Genomic DNA, 24,237 nt, shown 5'->3' on the forward strand with positions numbered 1-24,237 from the left:
TGAGATACATAAATACCTGGAAACTACTGTGGAGATAATGGACAATCCACAACATGACAAAAGAGGAAAAAAAGTTGTGTTAGAGAACAATGTAGAAATGTGAAGCATGTTGTTAAATAGACGAGAGAGAGTTATTGTCGAGTCTTGTTCGTCTTGCACCTCGAGGCGGGAGATTTCATAGACTCTCCTCTAAGCACATATTTAGAGAGGCACTAGCTCCGGGCACTTGCTCACAGTTGACAGTGATGCTGGTAAAAAAAAAAAAAGCTCAACATCAAGGCCTGTAAACCTGCTTTCTGTGAACGGAACATACATCCAGTGCTGCCGTGCACAGTTTTTCTTGGCAAGGAGCACAACAGACACTATAAGATCAATAAGGGGGGGTTCATAGAATCACTATGAAGACTGGCACCTGAGCTACACACACACACACACACCTCAGCAGTGCAGGTATATAACCTGGCTGCAAAACCCGCTACATGTGCTCCACGGTGCCATCACTGAAGTCATTTGGCAGTGTGAAGCTCCAATATGCACCGATTACATGGCCACAGAGGCAAACTCTCCTTAATGGGCGCCATCATCCTCTGCAGGTGGCAGGGGAAGGAAAACCTGAGTTGGGGACGCAGAAGTGATCTGGCTCCTCAAACTCCTCGATCGCCATTGGCTGACGGCTGCTCTAATGGCATCCATTTGTGCCGCGATATCATTTTCAACCGCTCAATTGTGTTATATTAACATTAACTGCACATTCCCCGCGATGTGGAAACATTAACCCAGCTTTTTTTTCTTAATCACCATATCTGGACTTTTTTATTCTTGGCCTGCTGTCACCTGAAACCTTGGGAGACTCGATAGGCCACTATGCTGTCTCTTCAAAATAAAGCAGCTTTTCTATTATCCTGCTTACTTCATCTGCATTTTAATTGCCGCTTACGAAACTGTTTGTGTGTGTGTGTGTGTCTCAACATGTGTATTTGGTCGGTATTTCAACTAGACTGGATGCAGCCCAGCTTTCATCAATATGGGCAAGGGTAGGTTGTGTGTTGTGGGTTGATGGCGGTATCGAGCAGCAGAACAATCTATATCAGTCATTAAAATGCAAATGTGTTTACCAGGTCTTGCTTTGATGCTGCACTAATAACAAGCAGTGGGAAACAATCGTGAATCAAACTTGTGTAGCAAGCTATTGAGCGCGCGCCAACGCCTTGTAATGAAACACGAGCTGAAATAAGAGCAGTTTCAACAGTCAATACAAAATCCTGTCATTATCTGAGAACGTGAAACGGAGAATTACGCAGCACGAGATGATGTTGGCACACGTCCAAAGCTGCATTTCAAAGGAAACCTGGATTCTGTGCCCTAAATTAAAGACTCCTGCAAGAGAGACGGGTAGGAAGCGCTCGTGTGCTCCGTAAATACACTTGGCTAAAAGCACAGCACCTGTTTATGCACCGTAATCCATGCAGCTGGGTAAACGGAGCAGGTAACACAATGTAGGGATCTCCTGCTGTTATTGTTAAGAGCGGGATAGAGACACTAAAAACACCAGACTTCCTTTAGAGATAGGGACTTAAATTCCCATTTAACCCAGTATTACCGAGTATTTTTTTGGTCTAATGACCCCTAGAAGGAAATATAAAGATCCTTGTGCTGACAAATTCACGTTTGTCGTTTAAAATGTTTTATTTGGCAATTTTTAGAGGCCTGAAAGATTAAAGCTATTGAGAATTCAAAACTGATAAATCCAGAGTCTAGGGTGGAAAGTGTGTTAGTACCATGGATTTTTACACCGTCCCATTTCACATTTTACTACCGCAAATATATTTAGCTCCAGGCCAGGAACTGTTGAGACAAAATAGTTACACTGCTCTTTAAAGTTAAGATACTGTTCAATCTTATTAGCCAATTGATATCATCAAATGGGAACATTTCAATTCATAAATTTTACATTATCAATAACATGTATGACTACTGCTCGACATGAGGGAATAATTGTTGTGCGTCAAACAAGATCTTAACTCATTCAAAGGTTTGCAGATTAACAAACTTCTGTACTATACATTATGATGGACAGGGAGAAAGTCAAGCTTCGGGAAAAACGCCTTGATTCATCTGTGCTACTTCATTACGCACCTAATTGACTGGGACGTCTCCATTCCCTTATCGGCTAGTGATCTGTGCACAGTGTGTATCTATCGAACAACACACTCAGACTCAGAAGGCAAAGGGGGATACGGTTCCTCCCTCTGCACAGGGCCAATTCGAGAAACCAGCATTTAGATGAGGGAGCAGGATAAAAGGAAACTAAATAGAATTAAACCAGAAAACAAATATATATTCAGTGGGAGGAAACACCTTTGGATGGATATCTCAAATATTATTGGTAAGAGAGAGTGTAATAGACACTGTAGGGACACTGGTCAAATGTCCTGTGTAGCTTTGTCCTTTCTACAACTACTTTTACGTTTTTAGACTGGCAATGAATGATTTAGACATACCACATTAAAATCAAAATAGACAATCATAGGATGCGACAAAGAAAGCAGCATAAACGTATGACTAAATAAATCATCTGCATCTAATGTATTGTTAAGCAGAGGCACAGTCCATAGCATCAGTAATCACTAATAATTTACACGGGGCTGTCTCACAAACGTAGTGAAAATAAAGGGCTCTGGAAATCTAGTGGGTGCCCTGTGAAGTCTGTTTGGCAACACGGAGCCATTTGGGGCTGTGTTCAGCATATCCACTCGCTCATGCATTCTCTCCCTCTTGGGATCCTGAAGAGTTAGCAACCCTTTTAAAGCTTAGTAAATCAAGGAGGAAGCAGAAAAAAAAAAAATAAAACCGGTAACATGAGAGAGTGAAGACAAGGAAGTAATAGATGGGTGAGGAAGACAGAGGAAGAGAGAGAACGAGGGAAGGGGGGGGGGGCTCATCTTTTTGCAAATCGTATCATCTCTGTGAAAGCGGACAGAGAGAAAAGAGATGAGCATTACTACTAATCTCCAATCTCCACCTTGAAAAGGAGTCTGACTTTCATTTGCCACTGACAAGCTCCCTGTTGTGATCTTTCTAGACGACAAAAGCTCCCAGTGACTTGATTACACCGTGTATTTACTGACCTAGAGTCAGTCTCCAGCTCAGAACACTTCTCCCTGACGGTACGAATTACAACGCGTTTATCTTTTACGTTTGTTTTTAAATACTACGGCTTTGAAACAAAAAAACCAAAACATACATTGTTTCATGCTAATCGTTAGACTGTGAAATTAACTAATCTTGGAAAGGATTATTATCTGATCAGCCTTGCATCGGGGGAGAATACTTGATACTGCTCTGTTTCATATCGGAATCTAATAAGCTTAAAGGTAAGTATAGGGCTTAGTATTCATTTGTGGATAGAGAAACCCATTCTGCATATAGTTCACTTGTAATATGATAAGGAGATATTGTTGGGGGATTAGGTTATCTCCCCGGAGATCTATTAGTGGATAAGTCCTACTGGCTGTCTTATGAATCATTACCTTACTGGTTACAATCTGATCCGCACACACTCTCCCTCAACTGCACACAACATGACCATCCGCACATGCACAGGCAAAGCACACAAACAGGCCCTGTGATAGAAACCCACATCTCCAACAGCGTAATGATGCATTTTCAAGGCCTTACTTCCCAATGGAGACCAAACATCCTGGATGTAAGACCACTTGAAGAGTTGATGGGGTTCAATGTCGAGAACATAGGGATGGAAATCAGCTGATGGCCAACCTGTGTCTGCGGCACAGCAGGATATATCCATCTCCCGGTCAGGGACACTTCATCAGCTGTAAATCCTACAATAATGGCTTAAGTGACATTAAATAACACGGGGACTAATGTCATTCAAGGGGAATTCTCTTTCAGTCAAGCTGGCTCCAGCAGAGTGCTTGCTTTTGGGCTATTAGCACGGAAACCAAAATGGAGAAGCAATCGTTGGATTGACTCAATGAAGAATGCCACAATGTCTAATGGCATTATGAACACATTGGCACTATGTTTCACCGGCCTGGCCCCCTGCCATCACACATTGAGCTCAGACCACATCCCGTAACAAGGTCAAGGCTGTGGTATTTAAGGGAAAGAGAAAGAGGTAAAGGGGGGAAAGAAATAAAAGACAGCAAACTGAAGTGTTTCTGAAAAGAATCTGAGGGTTGGATGGACGGAATTCAATCCACTTTTTTTTCTACCTGTTAGAAATCTATTAGAGGCCAATAAGGATCCCGCCGGAGAGGGTTTGTAATATTTCGGGTCAGCCTTAGAGGTTAATTGTTGAGTCGTCTGTCTGGTCAGTGAGGGGATCACCGTGTGAAACCAATCCTGGAGGCAGGGGATGAACGGTGGGTGAGGATGGAATTCAGGAGATTAGAGCGACTGATGTGAGAGGTAGAGGGAGTAAAAGAGAGAGAGAGAGATAAAGAGGAGGGAGACATGAACCCATGGACCTCAAATCAACACTTTCACAAGGCTGCAAATGCTAAGTGGGTTTAGAAAATACACTTAATGTGCTTGAGATTGGTTATGTGCAGCCGACAAGGCCACCAGGGCTAGGACTACTTACATTTAAAGTACAGGCTGTTGTTTAGCCTTTGTGTCAAGCAGAGAGCAGCCGACATGAGGTTAACATTCAAAATAGCTGTAGTACATACAAAGACAATAGAACACATGCCAAAGACAACCTAATTAAAGTCCAGCTAAATCACATCCATGGAACTCAAGGAATTTCCATTTGCCTTGTGTTATTCTCTTTTTTCTAGGTTACCATTTAAAGGGAACATGAATAAAAATGCATGAAAAACAACAGGCTCTGTGTTTACTTTGTTCCGATAAAGGTCAAATTAAAATGTGGAACGGAGGCTGCGGTGGGGTGGTGATAAATATTCGTCTGTCTGTTCAGATGTACTGAGAGAAGACACGGCCCTCCTGTGGGCATCGCTGCACATCTCTCTGGTCGCCTCCACGCCAGTCCCATTTCACAACTTGTTCTACGACTGTGACACACACACACACGCACACACACACACACACAAACACACACACACGAGTGCACCGGGGCACTTTCGCTCACACATACAGAATGTCCCTCATCACCTTGCTCAGAGATGAATGCCTTCGCCACTGTCCTCAATCATTTTAATCACTTCAAAGGAAAACGCCTCATTCACGGCTATCATGCTGTACTGCCTCGCAGCTATCTCGTGTTTATACACAGTCCTGCACTCCCTAAAACAACCCCCCCCTTTCTCTCTCCCCCAAACACACACACACACACACGTCGACTCTCTGATAGTACACAATCCTGTGATATTGAATACTGTGTAACCCACTTTGCTCTGTGCCACTTGCTCAATGACACCGAGACAAACAAAGTGAGTTACTATCATTGATAGACATATGAAGAAATGGACAAATACAAACTTACATGAATATTCACAAACTGCAAAAGAGTGAAATAAACAAAGTATTTTTGGAGATCGTTAAACGTAAACAATGAATTTGTGAGTATTTGAGTAAAGGACTGTTAGCATCTGCATTTTTAACATGCATTATTCCATTTAGTGAAAAAGTTAACCTTTAAACCTTATCACTGTATTATTCAATTAAAGGTCAAACAACAATAGATAGTGAATACCCATAAATAGGGAGGTACTTAAAACTCCCAGTAGCTTTCTGTATTATTGTACAAAAAAGGCAACATTTCAAATAATAATTGATATCAATTATGTTAATACTGGTATAGGGATTCAACGAGGGCTGACCTGCATGTTTTAAAGCAAAGGGATATGAGCCGTAATCATAGCAATGCTCAAACCTGAATTATAATTACAGTGTGTTTTTAAAGAACCATCTGGTATTGACGTGCACAAAATAGAGGAAGGCACGTTTAATCCATTCTTGTTATTGTGGATTAAAGTATAAACAGAATGTAGCAACCTGATAGCGGGGAGGTTGGGGTTCACACCACTGGGGCATACATTCCACCAAATGCAGGTTACTGGTTTAACTCCCAGCTTGCCAAAGTTGGGGGGTTCATTTTATTTCCATAGAACACTTCAGCAATGCAAACTGAAGGAGCCAGGAGTGGAACCAGCAACCTTTAGATGAGTGGTTTTATCTCATGAATATCAGACTGATGCTGTTCTACTCACTCTAGGTTTTGATATGTGAACCGTTCCCAATTATGAATCACTCTAAAGACTAGAGAGTGAAGGTTATAGTTTGAATGTTCAAGTGTGTGATTACAGGCTTTTGTCTAAAAGACTTTGACAGTGTGATTTTGTTTGAATCATAATATGCTGCATTTCTTTGAAAGGAATAAAAGAACAATAACTCTTGCTATTGTAGGCATTCTTCCTGATGCATTCATGAACAATCTTTAAACAATTTAAATGTATAACTTGCTGTATCAATGGACAATGGACCACAGCATTTTGGACATCTTCATGGATTCAGTTATGAGTCTGAGTCCACAGCAGTTCTCACACTGGTTAACAACAGTCACTCTAAATATTGAAGTGATGGACAGGGAAAAGCAGCATAACAACGAACAGTCAAATCATATTGATTCTTTCTTTTATATCGGCATTAAAAGTCTGATTTCTACATGGAAACTGTAGGAGTAGGCCTAAGGAGTCTATGCAAATGGACTCGTATCTCAGATAGAGCGTCGTGACTTTTCTCACGGAGGTTTGAGATCATGACCAGCGGTTCAAAAAAAGCCTGAGGCATCGTAACCCTGCTGAACTACCCATCACAAACAGGGTTCAATACGAGGGCAGCGCCAGTCACTCACTCTAACTGCTAGTTATTCTCTATTGTGCTACATTGCATTTAAAGTTTTCTCTAGAAACTGTATGGAGAGCTTTCTTAACAGAAGTCGTTCACACAGTGACCATGTTCATCCACTGTTTGTACTTCCATTATGTACTTTCATAACAGTAACTACCTGTTATATTTTGTATTATATTCCCTATAAATCTGGTGATTTTATGATTTATTTGTGTTAATTGATCGTTGTCAGTTTTTAGGTTGATTTCAAGAACCTGCTCATCTTTCTATAAGAATCTCAGTTTAGCTTCTCAGTGCATAAACACTTCTAGTGTCACGTTAGGATACGAGAAAAATAAGTCCTTAAAAGTTACACTTTTATTCACAAGGAGTGCGAGCTGGAATCTCAAACCATTGACAAGACAGCCCAAGTGATTAGAGTGAATATTTTGGCAAAATTAATTTCAGTTTTTTAAAGTCAGTTTGCATGAAAGCACCAAATCTGCTCTGATATTTTAGAGCACATCAGTCAGCAAGGAGTTTGGATGAAAGGAATAAACTCCACTGACAGTGGGGTCCAAATACCTGATTCTACTTTATCATTAAAGTGGAAAGGAAAATGATCTCAGACTTTTGGTCCAAACTGTATGAGCACTATCATGTAACTCTGTGCACAAAATAAATCTGACAAGGGAAATTCATTAATATTTGCAACCGCTGTATGTTCTTGCCATCTCCTGAAGTACCCATGAAAGTTGTTACACGGAAGAATAAAAAAAAAAGGAGAGTAACTGAGAAGGAGACATTTGGTGTGTCCAGATCGTCCCCATGTTCCCCAGTTAGGACAGAAAGCTGTAAGGCATCAAAGCAGAAAGCCCAGGGATCAGCCATAAGTCTTCATCACAGAAAGTCAATTCAAGGTCAGCTGCTGGTTCAGGTAGAAGATGTGATTCACACATCCCTGTTGCTGTTAAATGAAAGGGCTCAGACCCACCAGCAGTATACACACTCTGTGTGTGTGGGGGGGCTTGTATGTGTGTGGCTGAGAGAAAAAAATAGAAAATGTGCAAAAACTAATTTTTCCTATCACAAATATATATATATATATTTTTTTATTTTCCCGTTAATGCAGCTAACAGCAGTAAGTGTTAAATGCCTCTTTGTCTTTGTGTCAGGGGAACAGCATGAGGTCACAGCCAACTGGCTCCTCTCATGTGACCATGTTCATGGAGGAGCATTCATTAAAACTACCACCAGCACTTCCGGAGGTCACACCATCCATCCATGCTGCTAATTGTGGGTTAATTGTCAATAAAAACCCACACAGGCAACACTGTTGTTTTCACACACAGTATATTAGCGCTATCGGTGAAAGCTATAAAGGCACTTGTGAATGCTCCATTTGCCGTGACATGCCTGACATATTACTGGTTTGATGCACTGGAAAGAGGTAATGGGGATATCAACATAAAACACGTGGTAATGTGCGAGTGTGTTCACATCAGATAACATTAGAGCCCATGTTCCGAGTCAGTTGTGTTGCTCTGTGCCGTAGAGATACATGGAACAACCAGATTAGATGCAGAGATGAAGCAGTGGAGCCATATGTCAGGTCGTGCTTGGCCCCTGATTGCCTTCAACCTAGCGAGTGACATAGGAGCAGACCATTGATTGGTTCAATCGGTGTACCATTCACTTATCGCCCGGGTATATTTATTGACCCAATGAGAGACGGAGAGTTATGGCTCCCGATGTGAAACAAGGATATTACCTGTTAGGTTCATGCAAAGTTCATACATTGCTCCTTTATGCCAGTTTCGGGAATGTGGAGAAAGAGTCAATAGTTCCTACCAATTAAGACTTTAGAGATAGTTCTGAATTATTTTGAGTCCAATAAAATGATCAATGTCTCCTGAATATGAAATTAGCAGTTTTTTCAAAATGCTTGAATGGAGAGACGGGAGTTACAAGCCTCCCAGCGCATGTCATCAGCAAAGAAGATCCTCTGAAAGCTAAAAATTCCACAGTGTTTTGACAATTCTGTCTCGGCCTTGACTGGCAGAGAATGCCAGCCAATGCCAATTTGAAATGCGACAAGGAAAAACAAAGCCTGTCAGAATGAGTTGGAGAGACGTCGACTGAGAGCCACATGTGGTGAGAAACAGAGTCGAGGGGGAGAGATGGAAGGGTTGGGGGAGACAGAGAGAGAGAGAGAGACAGAAAAACTGTTCCTGCTCGACATGACTCTGTCCCTAAGACACACGTCACGCTGCTCCCCCCACAGTGGGTGACTCTGACAGGATCTGCGCAGCGCCCCCCCCCCCCCCCCCCCCCCGTGTGATTGATGAGCCTCATTTTGCCAATTAATGGAGAATCCCCTGTTGACTGCCATCAGATTGCCGTTTGTAACTGTTAGTGTTTCTGACTGTCACAAATTCATTTTAATTAGAGATGTCTTTCTCCTCCCGACTTCTCCGTTGTGCCTGGGACTTTGCAGAGGCCGAGTGCACAGTGACAAGCCGGGGGAAATGACCCCCTGTGTTATCTACTCCTTTCATTTGTTCACAAAGTGCACGGCTGAAGCTGCTGAAGGCCACATCCTTCTGAAGGAGTCGACCTCTGCGTCGACCATATACCGTATCTTATAATCAATTAGCAAACGTGAGGCAATTAGTGCTCTTTATTTGCATAATGAAGCGGCTAATTGCTCCAACACGAGCAAATACAGTCAATAGGTTTGGATAACGGTTTTTGTAGGACTATGAAAATGAGGCTGCGGAGGAGTTCCGTCATACAGACACTAGATCCCTGGCTCCTGTCAGGGGAGGGGGGGGGGGGGGGGGGGGGGGTAAGGGTAGCCACCATGGAGCGATGTAAGAAGTCATCAGAGAGCCGAGTAACAAACAGCAGAACAACATCCTGCTCCCACGACGGCATTAGGAAGCCAGGGATACCATTACCGCGAGGAAAAAGGAGAGAAAGTGTTTGGGCATTAGTTTGATTTACATTTTAGAAAGGCTTTCAACTGGCCTACACAGCAACTTCAGCTAATGATACTGAGGCCTTTTCATCAAGGAGCTTTCCCCAGCCTCTTGGGCACTGCCCCGTAGCACTTATTTGCAATAAGGCACAACAAATGGTGCTGCTATACTGGGGCTGCTCAGGAATAAATGCCAGCCATTGTATAAATGTCAGGCCTGCACACCATCTACCAGCATTAAATACATTTCGCCCCAACTCATATTACAATTAACTACTACAATAGAAGCTGTAATATTGTTAGCAGTTATTACAAAACTTGCTTAAAGGGGATAATGCAGGGTGCTTCAAGGACATGAAGAAAGCATCATGTGTAGCATCATAGATACATTTAGTGAACATGAAGATCCATGTGTAAACGCAGACATCTCCCATGGACTCATACTCTGAATGAAAACACAGTAAACCCGTCGGTGCCTCATATTTACCGGACAAATAACTCCGGTCACGTTTGCCTTCCACTTGCATTTGATGGAATAATTTGCCAACAATGGGCCTGCCATTCAACTGGGTCTCAGGGATTTCATTAAAACATCAAATGAAAGTGAAATCACGAGCCATGACGGTGGAGAGTGGGGATGGCTAAGCAGAGGAGCGTGGCTGGTGTCTACTGCAGGATTAGAGCTCAGCAACAAGTGCTCAAGGGGGGCTTTGCATCAAACCCAGGAGCCCATGACAAATGAGGGCGGCTGGGCCTCTGTCTATTACCCTGCACTAAGCCCGAGCCTTTTGGGGACGTAATGAGGTGCAGATTGGTGGTGCCGCTGCCACCGGGTCCTTAGCCTGACTTTCTGTAGAGCAGAACGAATCAGCAGAGAGACCCGGGCCAATGGGGCCAAAGCAAAGCAGCGGCTGAGCGACACCAGGAAACATGGCGATAAAACAGATTAACTGTTATTTTCTTTTCAGGACACTGCAGATTGCTAAATACATTGACTCTATACGTGTGTGTACTTAACCATGTATAATGTATATTAAACGTACACAGGAAGCCTGGGGACGTTTAGGATCGGTGTGTGAGGGAGCAGTTAAATTGCAAGGCAGCAGGCTTGAATCCCAATAGGAACGTTGCAGATCCCGAAGGATTTATGCCGCATACTGCCAAGGATTCGCTCCCAGGACTGGCAGGGCATGGAGGCTTTATCAGTGGAATATGACAGTTGTTCACTCAGGAGCAAAGAGGCAGATCCAGTGTAATTCATGGGTGTTCCTCCAGTCCTCCAGCGCCACAGCTCCTCCTGCTCCTGGGAGCGACAATCCGGGCGACTTGTCAGCAAGCTCGCTCTGATGGTTAATGGAGCCGCCGCGTCAGGCCAAGTGTCACAGCCTAACAAGATACTGATTGGCAAACTTCTAGGGAATTCGCTCATACTACCAGAGGGCAGAGAGATTGTCTTCCGCCTGGCAGGGAACACAGACGGTGGCGACATGATATTTTCTGCAGATACAAAGTAAAACATGTTTATTCTTTGAAATCTGTCTCTTCTTTTTTTTTTTGGTGGGGGCTTCATCAGATTTTAATATATGGGTGCTGTGTGTCTAATTTGGTTCAAAGTTTGTTCTGAAAGCCGGAGCTGTCAGAGCCAGAGTCAAAGATCTGCTCAGGCAGCTTCTACTCTGAATATTTCAAAAGTAGCTGGATTCTGTGTGGAAACATTTTTCTCACTCAAACTTATATGCCGATGTCTGTTTCACAGAATTAATTAAAGAGGTAAAATGATTAATGAATGAATCAATCTGCCACTTATTTAATAATCACCTAACAATTGAGATGCACGTCAGGCGGCTGTTTTCCTCTATATCCGTAAGGTTCACGGTTCGATCCCCGTCTGAATGATGTGTGGAAGAGACAGGGGTGCACACGGATGCACTGTATGAATTTGTGTTTGAATGTGTGAATGGCGAAACTGTACTGTAAAGCACTTCAGTCATCAAGACGAGACGACTGCTATTTAAAAACAAACCATAGAGGTCATTTAGTAAAGAAAAGGACAAACAAGTATTTACCATCTTACATGTAAAGATTTGCTCAAGTTTACTTTAATTAGATTTCATACAATAAACAAGACTGTGGCCAACGCAGAAAACTAATTAAACAAAGTTTAATGTTTACTGTGGATAGGGTTTAAAAGTCAACATTTATTGACTCACTTTGCAACAATGCCAAGTCGTGCTCTTTTTTTTAATACACATTTTTCTTTTCTTTCATATACTTATTATTAGAGAAGCAGGATACATTTCTGGTAATGTTTATTCCCTTAAATATCTAAATATGAATTAAATCCTTCATCTCCTCTGACATATAACATGGTAAAATAAAGATACAGATGAAGAGCTCAGGCAGGGTCTGTTTTAATGTCCTGTACTTATTTACGCCAATTTCCACTGGATTTTTGAATAATTAAAAAAAGCTCCATGGTTTATCTGTGCTTCAGTTAATTGGCCTCACAGTTTACAGTGAATTTCATTAGTGGAAGAAAGGCGTTTTTGTGTGTGTGTGGCAAAGGGGTTGAGTGTTTGTGTGTTTTTTGCTTTACAAATTAAAAGGAGCTAGCAAAGTGCCACCAGCATGTTTTAACCTAATTTCAATATACAAATATCCCAAAATAAACACGATTCAGTAAATAATTTGAGTTTCTTTTCATTCAGGCGTACGCAGGTGTACTAAAGTGGAATAACTCGAGTGGAATAACACTTCCAGATAAAACACCAGTTCAATGGGGGATGTTTATGCAGTTTAACCCGGCAGCCTGCTAAACATAAACAATGTTCCACTAACAACCATTTATATGACCTTAAGTGCCGACATAAGAGGAGGCAACACCTGTACACAAGTCTTGCCTGAAGACGACGGGGTCCTGCTGCCTGACAGGGACCATCCATAAGCAGATTGTAGTAAAGCTCTCCCTTCGACGGGAGAACTAAATCAGGAGGTAATCTCTGAGAACAACAGAAGGTGCTACCTGTATAAATGTATCTGTCGACTTCTAAGTCACAGAGGTGGTAATGCACCGCAAACCTGGGGCAGAGAAAAAGTGTGTCTGTGCTGACCTTGTGTGGGAGGACACTGTTAGATGTGTGCGCTTTGTGTGAGTCCAGGGCTGGAGGCTACCTCTTCTCCATCATGTATCGATAGCCCCCATTTAAACAGCTATAGTATTATTAGGAAAAATCTATTATCATGCTCTGTGACTACCTCTACTGCTGGATAAATGCCAGAACACACCCCACCCCCCCACTGCCAAGTCCATGTTTGTACATGTCATACTGAATGACAATATTTCTACCCTGATTAGGATGTATTACTTCTTGAAGACCTGTTGTTTTATGTTCACGGGGAATTGTCAGCGAAACCGTGAATGTGAAAACAAGAATAAAAGTTTTTACAGGAAAAAAAAAAGGTCTGCTTGGGTCAGCATCCTAAAGGCACATATCCACTGTTGAGGGATTTTTGGTATTACACCAGTGGCAAGACGTAGGGACACAATGTGATTTATGAATGTAAACACCTACATGTAACATGGAGACCGACAGGAATCCTAGCCACACAAAATTCCAGTCAGTATCACTGATGTTACCACTGAACCACTTCTCTTTCCTAGGGCTTTAGCTTCATCGTACAGGGTGACTATTATTTTAAGCTTGAAATTAGTCAGGTTTATATTTTTGCAAAACCATCTTCCTCGCATTACGCTGCTCTCAGAGGCAAAATTAGGGAAGATTAAGAGTGATGCACCCTGACTCCGGCCTGCTGGGAAATAAAAGATTTAGCTAAATATCACAGGGTTGGGATAAGGCGCTGAGAACAGCGGGGCGGGGGGGGGGGGAGATGTATTGGACATGTCCAGGCATCCATCTAGGCTCAGTCCAGCCTCTCACCATGACGATCGAGCCACCTCACTATCATTAATATTCCAGTATGCAGAGTCCCGCTCTGAGCCCGCAGCTCTACTCTATCATATCCAGCAGCAACAGGAAGTGTGTGTGTGTGTGTGTGTGAGTGTGATAGCTACAGCCTCTCTGGTGAAATAGGGCTCTCTGGGGGCTTGTGCCTCAACTCTACAGCCTTTGTGGGCTCCCATTACTTCTGACAGATAGAGATCACTAAACTGCTGAACAAACACCCCATTCAGTCATTTGCATACATTACAGTAATGGAAGGAGAAAAATGTATCAATAAAACCAAATAAAGTGTTTCCACTAAGCTCCGCTCCTCTCTCTCTCTCTTTCTTGAATCCTTCCTTCCGTCTTTTTTTTTCTTCTACTCTGCGCTTCCATCATTCCATATTTCTTCTCTTTTCTCCGCTGCCCATTTCCTTCAGTATCTCCTAACTGCTATGTGGTGAATCTCTTCTCGTCCTATATTTATCATATTGGACTGATTCCCTCCGAAAGGCTACGCACATCAGATGACCACTAAAGATGACAGGTTATTAAAAAACTATTTGCTGTAAAAAAAACGTGTCCTTCGAATGGGTAAAAAAAAAGAAAAGAAAAGTCTGAAGCCCGAGCAGATTAGAGGAACACTAATCATGCATGGTGAAAAACAACAAAACATAATTTATTGTTGAAGTTTTAATTAAAACTGCGCTGCTTTGGGGCACATATTACATTGGAAATACCTTGCAGTGACCATGGCCTTCTGAAATTAATCTTAAGAAAAAAAGGCTGACAACAGTCAGGGGGAAACAGAGGCACAGGTACACACACATTGCACTGTAAATTACTCTCTCCCCCCTCCTCTCCCTGTAGCACACACACACACACACAAACACAAACACACACACACATGCAAATACACATAGACCGACTCATTTATCACCCTGCTCAACAGCCAAGACAACAGAGCTTCACTTAACTTTTTCAGGGTCGCTCAAGCATCAAATGCACGAGTTTCAGCTGTTGTTGTTCTTCCATCTGTCATGCTTCAAGGGACCGACATCCTTTCTTTCTAATCCCAGGGAAAAGTTTAAGAAGGTATGTTTTGCCTTGACTCTGCTCTCTTATGTGTACCAGAGGAAATGTCAACCCGAAAATACACAGCACTGTATTTCACACTGTTCTTGTTCCAACACTTAGCCGCGGCGACGCAGATTGCGGCGCTAACTAAGCTCATTGCAAACACTGCCTCCTAAGCACCTCTGCAAATCAAGCACAGCCGTCGCTTTCTTCTTATCTCTTTATCTCTCTGTTTGTACGAGGTTTGATTCCAACCACCGTGCAAGCTTTCACAAAAACAGCCCCTCGATGTCTCAGGACGTTTAGAGCGGTGGGATAACATCGCTGTGACACAAATCAGAGAAGTGGGTTCCATTGAAAAATGCATGTATACACACACAGGTCCTACTGTAACAGGCCGACAGGTACACTCAAGGCACCATGTGACTCCGTAACCACCAGTGTCCTATTAATATGTACCGTAGCAGGAGGATTGACACAAAACACCTGTGTCCTAGATAACTTGGAGCTTGGAGATCCAATACAGAAATATCTGCACCAAATGTCTCCTCCTTGTAGAAATAAAGCTCTCCTGTCAACCTGTTATTGTGATTGCTTTATAATTAATTATACCACTTTATTATACACGGGAGATGAAAAGCAGTTCCAACACTCCAGGGAACTAACTGAGGGAACTAACGGCCGTGCACTCTTCATAACTTCACTCCTTTCCGTGTGTCTCCACCCCAAATAATGAAGTAAGGGAAATTATAGTTAAAATAATACTTCCTGTATAACTATGGTAATTCTGTGATTTGCAAAACAACAAGAGGAAAGAAAACTGCGACATTATCCATTAAGAAACACACCAAGACGAAACACAACACAGGTGGAGAAGGAAATATATGTGGTGGAAGTGCTTTCCTGCTGGTTCCTGCTTTACATAAAGCAAAGGTATAAATAGATTGTATTATATCCGACTAAACAACGCTCCAGACACCACAACGTAATCAGGTGAGATGGGACGAAGGGAGAGTGGAGGAAGTTGGATGTTTCGGGTCATGGTCAGCCAACTTCTTTCTGCCACTCTCTGGGGGGGGGGACTCCAGACAGTGAGGAAGAGCCATGTTGCAGTATATCTACACTTCTCCATTTCCTCTCACTCCAGTTCTCAAAGGACCTTGAGAATCAATACTGACATTGGATGGAGCAGTTTTCTAGTCGGACCGCTCTGCCTTCCAGGTGCCACCGGGGAGGTCCCTGCCTCGGTTTTTTTAATTACACAAATTCAAGAGCTCTTCTTCGACGGGGAGCAGATTGTAAACGTGTTAGGAGGCTACAATGATTACACAACCCAATGTGCAAAGTCAACCTCAAAAGATATGAGACAAAAGAATGCAGAAATCAGGTTAAATGCTGTCTTGCGTACGGGCATATGGAAACACCTACTCACTTGTTAAGTACTTTGTTTCTTAATAATGCTCGAAACAAAGATAATGAACTGCTGATTTCTTTACTCTTTTCTTCTCATGGAAGGCACCATAGCCTCAGGGTATTGACAAGACTTGATTTCCACCATTGGTCAAACCAACACTGTGAGGACCTTTCCTCTCAGAAAGGGAATGGAAGAAAGTGCAGAGACATGGCTAATTCAATTTGGGAGCAGATATGCTTGGGTTTAAGTGAAACACTCTGTTATCGAAAACAGTAGATGTGCCACGAGAGAAGATAGTGCACGTACGGCTGTGTGGAGAGGCTCGTGGCCAGTCAGGAGATGAAATCAGGGATAGGCGATAAGTTGGTTTGAGGGGCTAGAGCCCCTATTAGAGTCCCCCAGGGGACAGGCAGCGGTGGCAGAGTGCAGCAAAAATAGCCACAGGCATGATTTCACTCTTGGGACGCGGGGAGGAGTGAAGAGGGACATCTGATCAACATCTCACAGAGAAGCAGCCAGATGCATTTCCCAGGTTCCCTTGGGTGCCACCTATCACACCAAGTGACTTAAACTGCTTGCCCACTGCCAGGGAGAACACAAACAGCACGCACCTTTGCTACTGCTGGTGGACAACCGGTACACACAATGTCCTGATATGTGAGGACACATTCAGTGTGTTTTTAGAAGCTGTACAAACCAGGACACAATGTGATGTGTGAAAATAACCACATCAAAAAGGATATCGATAGTTTTTCCACAAACTTATCTTCCTGGTCGTCTTTCTTGGGGAAGTTCTCGATGTCGTTCTCCAGCCTCTGAATCTGTCGTTCCATGGTGGTCAAGCTGCTTTTCAGGATCTCAGCGGACACTACAGGAAAAACAGCAATAAAGAAGAAACACAATGAATCGATTAGTGACAATAATCTGACTCACACTGGGTTTATAAAATGTGTTCATTTACGGCACATGATTGAAAAAACACAGATCCCTGAGAACTTTATTAAAGTTCAAAGCAAACTCCATGTGAGTGATTTAGACCACGCATGTAGTGACACACTGACTCCTGCATTATCCATCTGTGTGTGGCCTAGAAAGCAAGAGCACGTGGAATGCAGGCGTGTGTGCAGTGTGTGTCTGCCGTGGCTCATTAATCAGTGTGTAATCACTGTATGCAGAGTTGCTGTGGAATCCACAGTATTCAGATTAGCCCTTTCAAGTGGCGACTTCAAACAGCGAGCAGCATCTTAAGGGATCAGCTTGGACAGGGGCAGGGATCCAGTACCATGTTTAGGTTGCTGTTAAGACTTTAGACATATTGACACAAACCCAAACACACATACACGGTACAAAGATCAGAGTGAAGTGAATAGATAAGTAAAGAGGAAATTGAATTAAAGTCATGTGCAGTCATTAAACCACATGCCTTGATTCTAGAAGAGCCTTTATATGATGAGAATTTGAATTGCAGTCAAACAGTGTGTTTAGTTTCAAAGGCTTTGTCGGTTCTATGCAATATTCACAAGCAATTGACTGGAAGTGTGTCTGCTTTTACTTCAGTCCACAATTTATTTTCAGTTTTAATTGCTTTTTAATATGATTTTCCAACTGAAGCTCTTGACCTTCGAGGCCCAACACTAAAAAAATGAAAACAAAAGATAACTACAGGATGAACACAAATAGTTCAACTGAGGGCAGCCTGCTGCCGGAGCCTAATAAACACCTTTTGTAACCCCCCATTATGTTCAAGCCGATATTCTATTGGGATGTTAATTAAACAAGTGGAACCAAAAATTGGGACTGGGCTCCGAAAAACTATTTCAAAGCTTGGTGAAAAGTCGTGGGGTCGTCAAATGAAATAGTTTATTTATAATCTCTTTGTACAGGTGCACACATGAACAACCTTTTTGGCAGAAGATTAAAAAATGCCCTGATGCATGAATGATGAAACCATGGGTCAGGATAGTTGAGCGACCTTGTGTTGACATGTATTTTAAAATGTGTCAATAAAACTGCAAGTGACATATGAGAGTATGAATGATGAATGTCCAAAACCCTCCCCAGCGACCTGTTCATCCTACTTTGCAGCTTGTCGTTTAGATTTGCAAAGAACTCAAATCAATAACCCAAAATAGGTATTGATTGGAACAGCTCTGTCATTATATATCACACACTACCCCCACATCTGCAAGGTTAGTCCCTTCACCAGAGAGTAATTGAATGTGCTGAGGGAGGGACGAGGGGGGGGGGGTAATGGACAAGATGTCAAGAGATGTGGCCTCAGTGACATCAGGGTCAACCTTGTCTTGCTTTACATCAATTCCATAACTGGGATCTGCTCTTTTTTTCCCTCATTTTTCTGAAAGAAGAATGGATGGCAAGACGGTGCATCACACGACCAGGACAATGAAACAACCCTCAACCCAGACACAAAGACATCTAGAGTGAACAATCACACACACACACACTCACACACAATCACACACACACACACACACACACACACAATCACACACACACACACACACACACACACACACACAGCTGTGATCAGTCGAGAAGCAATACAACAAGACTTAGGGGTTAGGTCACTGTCATTATTAGACTTTGTAGCTGGCTGGCTGGATGGATCCAGTGACTGGCAGCTACACAATTCCTCCTCCGCAATTCTCACACAACTGACTCCTGGGGATGACAGTGAGAAAACCACACTATCACATCGCCTGTTTCTCCACTGATAGGACCTCAGGGATCCACATGCTCCCGCCGCGACGCTCTCAGCCCGGCTAATGGTGAAAAAGGGAAAGTGAACAGGGGGGGCAGTCGGTCACAGGAGGATCGAGAATTAAACTCACACAAATGTATCGGGGCGCGGGAAGGCCATTGTCATTCATTGTGTATTAGGTTTGCCGCGTGTGGCACCGGCGATAGTGTTGGGTAATTATTTGGCTCCGGCATTGATCATAGTAGCCACGCTAGCCAAGAATCGGTGACTCAAGCTAACTGTGATAGTGTTTCAGGGGAGCCATTTACGGGATCAGAGTGACGCCACGGGCCCACAACACAGACTATTGTTTACAAGGGAATTACTTATCCTTGAGACAAACTGGCACACATACATATCTGTGGCTGTTTTCTGCTCCAAAGGCAAGTTTATGCTTTTCAGAAACACATATACATTAATATCCCCTCCCTTCTTTGCTCTAATAATATAGTGTGTACAGAAGCTGGCTTGGATTCTTTGGGGATTTCATTAGTGAGATTACCACTAAATTAGTGCGGCTATTTTTAGGGGACAAAACACGGCAACACTGGCATCTTCTGAATACACAATTTCCAGTGGCTCAGAGGAGAGAGAGAGAGAGAGAGAGAGAGATCAAAGAGTATAAATCCATTTTCCAAGACAGATCATTTCTGATATGTGTCAAATTGTCCTAATCAATGCTGTTAGAAAGGAGTTTTATTAATTAACAGAAATACAATATCTTCACTCAGACGTATCTACTCTTTTCATGGTTTCTTTTTCAATTTCTTTATGTTTTCCAGCGCCTGCTTATTTGACTATGGACTCGGAAATAACTGCAAAGGTTGAGTGATGCATGGGGGACACTGACGTGCACAACAAAGACAAAAGTTATTTGAAAGACAAGAGGTTAACTTGAGTGAATAAAACAAACAGCATGAACAAATAAAGCCTCCTCCTCTGTGGTCAACCTCCCTCAGTTATTGATATGAGCTCTGCAAAACTGTCTATTGAAGCATCACTCATTCCCACGGAACAAAAGACAAAACAGAAAGTATTTAATTAAGCTTTGCCCCGCTTCTTTCAAATAAACTGCCAGAGAAAAATACCGTGCAGCTCAGAATACCGAATCAGCCGCTATAATGTGAAGATGTCAACTTTATATTCAGTCATTTGCGGAAGGGGGTAATTTTCCTTTTGATTTATAGACAAATAATACCAATCTTTCATCCAGCGCTCTTGCAGTGCCGCCAAAGGTTACAAAGGAAATTGAGATTTATTTTCAACGTGGCTGCCAACGCGGCATAAAAGATCAAGTTTTAAATAATCTACACACTTGTGAAAAGAAAGACAAACGCAACATAAAACCAGACAAGGTCGTCCGTAAGTGCATTCATCACCTTATATGAGTACGAGTAGGTTTGTGGGTGCGTAGAGGAGAGAAAGACAAGCGGATGAAACAGATCAACACAGACAGTAGAAATACGTCTGTTAAATATACGTCAGAAACATGGTCCAGATGAAAGCTCGTTTTTAATGCTTTCATGAAAATGTTGATAAGTATGATAAATTAACAAACTAAAGTTGATGGTGGATTCACCTCAAATGTTAAGTTGGGCTGATTACATTTATCAATCATGGGTGACATGGAAGTATAACTGGAAATTTAGGCTATATTGACAATGTTCAGTTCAACGTGTATAAGGAGGATTTTTGAAAACAAAAGCTGTTTCACAAATTAAGTTTTGCATCAAACCATGAGATGATAAAATAATACAAATATGTAATGACCTAATCGTGAAGCAGCATGGATCATGGGAGTTGTTGTCTCAACAACCTTTTCTGATGAGACATCTATCTGACTTATGTTCATAGTTAAGGTAATGTGAAAAAATTGTTGTTCCACAGCAAAGTTTGCTTAATAACCATGATCTATTATGAGTAACCAAAACTAAAATAAACAGCCGACTGGCTCACTAGCTGGTGCTGTATTTTTCCTTCATTATAAGTTGTTTGTCCAGGAAGTTAAATCAGAGATGCACAAAATCACTGATAAAGAGGATAAAATGCCACAAATAATATTATATAGGTGGAGTCATTTTAATGAGAATTTGTTTCACACTTTATCTTTACTTTAAAAATGTCTCTATCAGTAAAATAAATAAATATTCTCCAGCTTGTGATCTCTTCTCAGACCTCGTCACAGCCTCTTTTCACATACAGCACAGTGCACAGAGGACGACCTTGAAGGAACTCGACACATGACATGTTACACATGATGTCAGCTGAGGGACGAATTCATCACTTCATGGTAAAAAAGGCTATTGATCAAAAAGATGGCACCAAGACAATGATTCATCTAATCTCCGTTTAAGAACATTTGGTACAAATAGAATTCATTTTGAATATCCCCACACCCAGTTTAATATGACACATATTCATACTATGTTTAAAAAAAAAATCATGTTCTAGCTTCTTTTTTTTTCGTTTTGCCAGTGGTGGCACCTGAAAGTGAATAGGAGATGAAGTCAGAGGCAGAGTAGTGTGCGGCAGAGGAACGAGACAAGAGGATAAACACAACTCTGTGTTCCCCTTTCAGTGGGAATCAAAGCGGCTTCGTTCTGCAGGAGTGAAAGTGATATTGTTGCTGTTACAAAGCAGCCACAAGGTTCTCTCTGATTACCTCAGCACCTGATGTTAAAAACAGCAGGTAGGAGAGAGTGGCAAATGAGGATATTTAATGGGCAGCAGAAAACAAAGGGCTGGAGGAAACCTTTATTCTGTTTTAACCGAAACCTCCTGGCTTGGGTTTTGGTTTTCAGGCGGGACTTCTATCATCCAGTTCTAATTTTTGTTGCAGTGCTTTGTCAGGGAAAAGTTACTTATATCTTTTTTTTTTAGGAATGATCAAATGGACCAGTTATATTGTGTTATAAATCATCACACACGTATGGAAGCAATAAGATAATTACCTCAGACTAGACAATAGGTAGACAATGCAATTCATTTCACTCAACACAGATTCACACAAAGCATAAACCATCACAATTGCATAGCCCATCAATGCTGTGCTAATTGCACGCACATAAAAGGGTAAATCCTTTTTACTTGTGCTCTATTTCCCTTTTTTAATTTGCACTTTCCGTAAGCCCTCTATAACAGAAGTGTTATCATAATGAAGGATTTGTTCTGTGATTACAACTGATGCCCCCCCCCCACCAAAGAGCAATACCTTAGGTTTAAAATCTGCACGTGCATAGTGCAGCAATCATGACACACTTGAGTGTGTTTAATAAATCAAGATGTAATTAATATTACAGATGAAATTATTCCCTAATATGATGAAACGCGAGATTAAAAAATAATAAATGTATTTATAATAAGTGCAGCACGGAGAGAAAGGTTGGGAGACAATTGATTGTGTCATTTTGTATTACATCATTTTATACCACTGTGGAACACAAACATGACACACAACACATTAAAGGTACTATTATATTAATTACTGTCACTATAGCACACTGCATTAAAGCACATGTATAATGCAGAGTACAGTGCATTACAGTATCAAATAGAGCTCCTTCACATCCAATGCTGGCATCTATTTAAAAAAAAACTCTGTGGGGAAAAAGGCTCTATCTGGCAACAGTATTTAAAAAACGGCAAGAAATTGAATGGAAAGGAGTGGAGCTCATGAGCATTAACCCAAGAAGAATAAAACATGACATGAAGAACACATCATTTCCAAATTACAACATTTGAATGGGAGTATGGGTCGGAGCCAGAGAGCAGAAAGTGCAGCCAGTCACCGAAAAAACCACACTTTACCGCACCTCGCACTCTGGAAGGAGGCCTTGTTTACAATGAGGGTCATGTCTGTGAGACTTTATTGCTTCTGGCAGCCATCGGAGCTACAGCCCGGTGCCAGATCTCTGGAGGAATTACAAATGGAGTCAATTACAATATATTTTGATGCATGGGAAAGTTTAGACATTGACCCGGGGTGATGACAATTCCCCGGGAAGTGCTGAGGAAATCAGTCAAGCTGATGTGCCAGGGCTGTTTATGAGCCTCAGCAATAAAAAGCATAAGAAACTCACGGGGCGGTTTACCTCCTCCCTCGCACCTAAATACTTGTCATGCACCTATTTTAAGAAGGTTGTTTCTCTTCTATCAATACATATTTGTTTTGTGCTTTTCTGATGTCACACGACCTGCAGGAAGGTATGAGACAGCAGTAAACAGCTGGAGAACATTCAGAGCACGAGAGAGACGCCAACAGGAGATGAGTGAGTGTAGCCTGAGGAGCCAAATGTGTGTTGTCCATTTTCATACATGTCTGGGCACGCCCACACACACACACACACACACACACACACACACACACACACACACACACACACACTGCTAGCCTGGTTGTTGAAATGAGTGAGCTGTCTGGTAAAATAGATGACGAGCTGGAGGATATCTCTAAATAAAAGCTCAGCACAAAATAAACTATTAAGGCAAATGAACAGAAACATAGTCTCAGGTATCTTAGCCAAATTCACACATTAGTACAACGAGCTAATTGATTATTTTGAGTTTTCCGATAGTTCTTTGGTGCATTAACAACACATTTGATTGTTATTTGTCACATTCTATCTTAAAGGTTCAGTGTGTAGAATTTAGTGACCTCTAGTGGTGACGTTTCAGGTTGCAGATGAATACCTCTCACCTCACCCTCCCCTTCCAAAAAAACTCAAAAGGTGTTTAGTTTGTCCAGTCTGGGCTACTGTAAAAAACATGGTGGCCTCAATAGAGAGGCCCTCTCATGAAGTTAATAATAATATTAGTATTTAAATATAAACGGCTCATTAAAGGGTAAAAAAAATAAACAATTTACAATCTATATGATGAAACACATCACTAGGTTTAATTGTATTAATTTTCTGCCAATATATCCATTTCACCTAAATCTTACACACTGAATCTTTAATTACCACAATATTGCACACAGCAACTTAACTGACAAAGCAAAAACAAACATGCATATCAATATCACTTAATAGCTAAATATCAGTGTTAGTCACATCAAGGGGCTTCTGGAAGGAGCTGACTCGTGTGAGCGTGGTGGAGAGGAGAGATGCTCAGTGGTGGGGGGGAGGGGGGGGGGGGGTGCTGATCATAATAGCCTGCAGAGGTTGACTCATCCCTATAACCTCATTCACAACTTCAAAGTTGAACCTTATCGCATAACTGTGGCTATTTCCCCCCGACACCTCCGAGGGAC

General features: G+C 42.0%; 1 protein-coding gene across 6 annotated transcripts in view; it reads right to left on the reverse strand.

Annotated features, from left to right (window-relative positions):
• The window catches only part of diaph2 (diaphanous-related formin 2), a 341,319-nt gene that overhangs the window by 82,318 nt on the left and 234,764 nt on the right, over nucleotides 1-24,237 (reverse strand). For all 6 annotated transcript variants that reach the window (XM_053428116.1, XM_053428115.1, XM_053428117.1 and 3 more), the window contains one exon: nucleotides 16,969-17,093. In XM_053428116.1, the coding sequence (XP_053284091.1) occupies nucleotides 16,969-17,093 (125 nt within the window). The remainder of the gene's footprint in view (nucleotides 1-16,968; nucleotides 17,094-24,237) is intronic.

This window comes from Pleuronectes platessa, chromosome 8 (genome assembly GCF_947347685.1).
Source record: "Pleuronectes platessa chromosome 8, fPlePla1.1, whole genome shotgun sequence".
NCBI lineage: Eukaryota > Metazoa > Chordata > Actinopteri > Pleuronectiformes > Pleuronectidae > Pleuronectes > Pleuronectes platessa.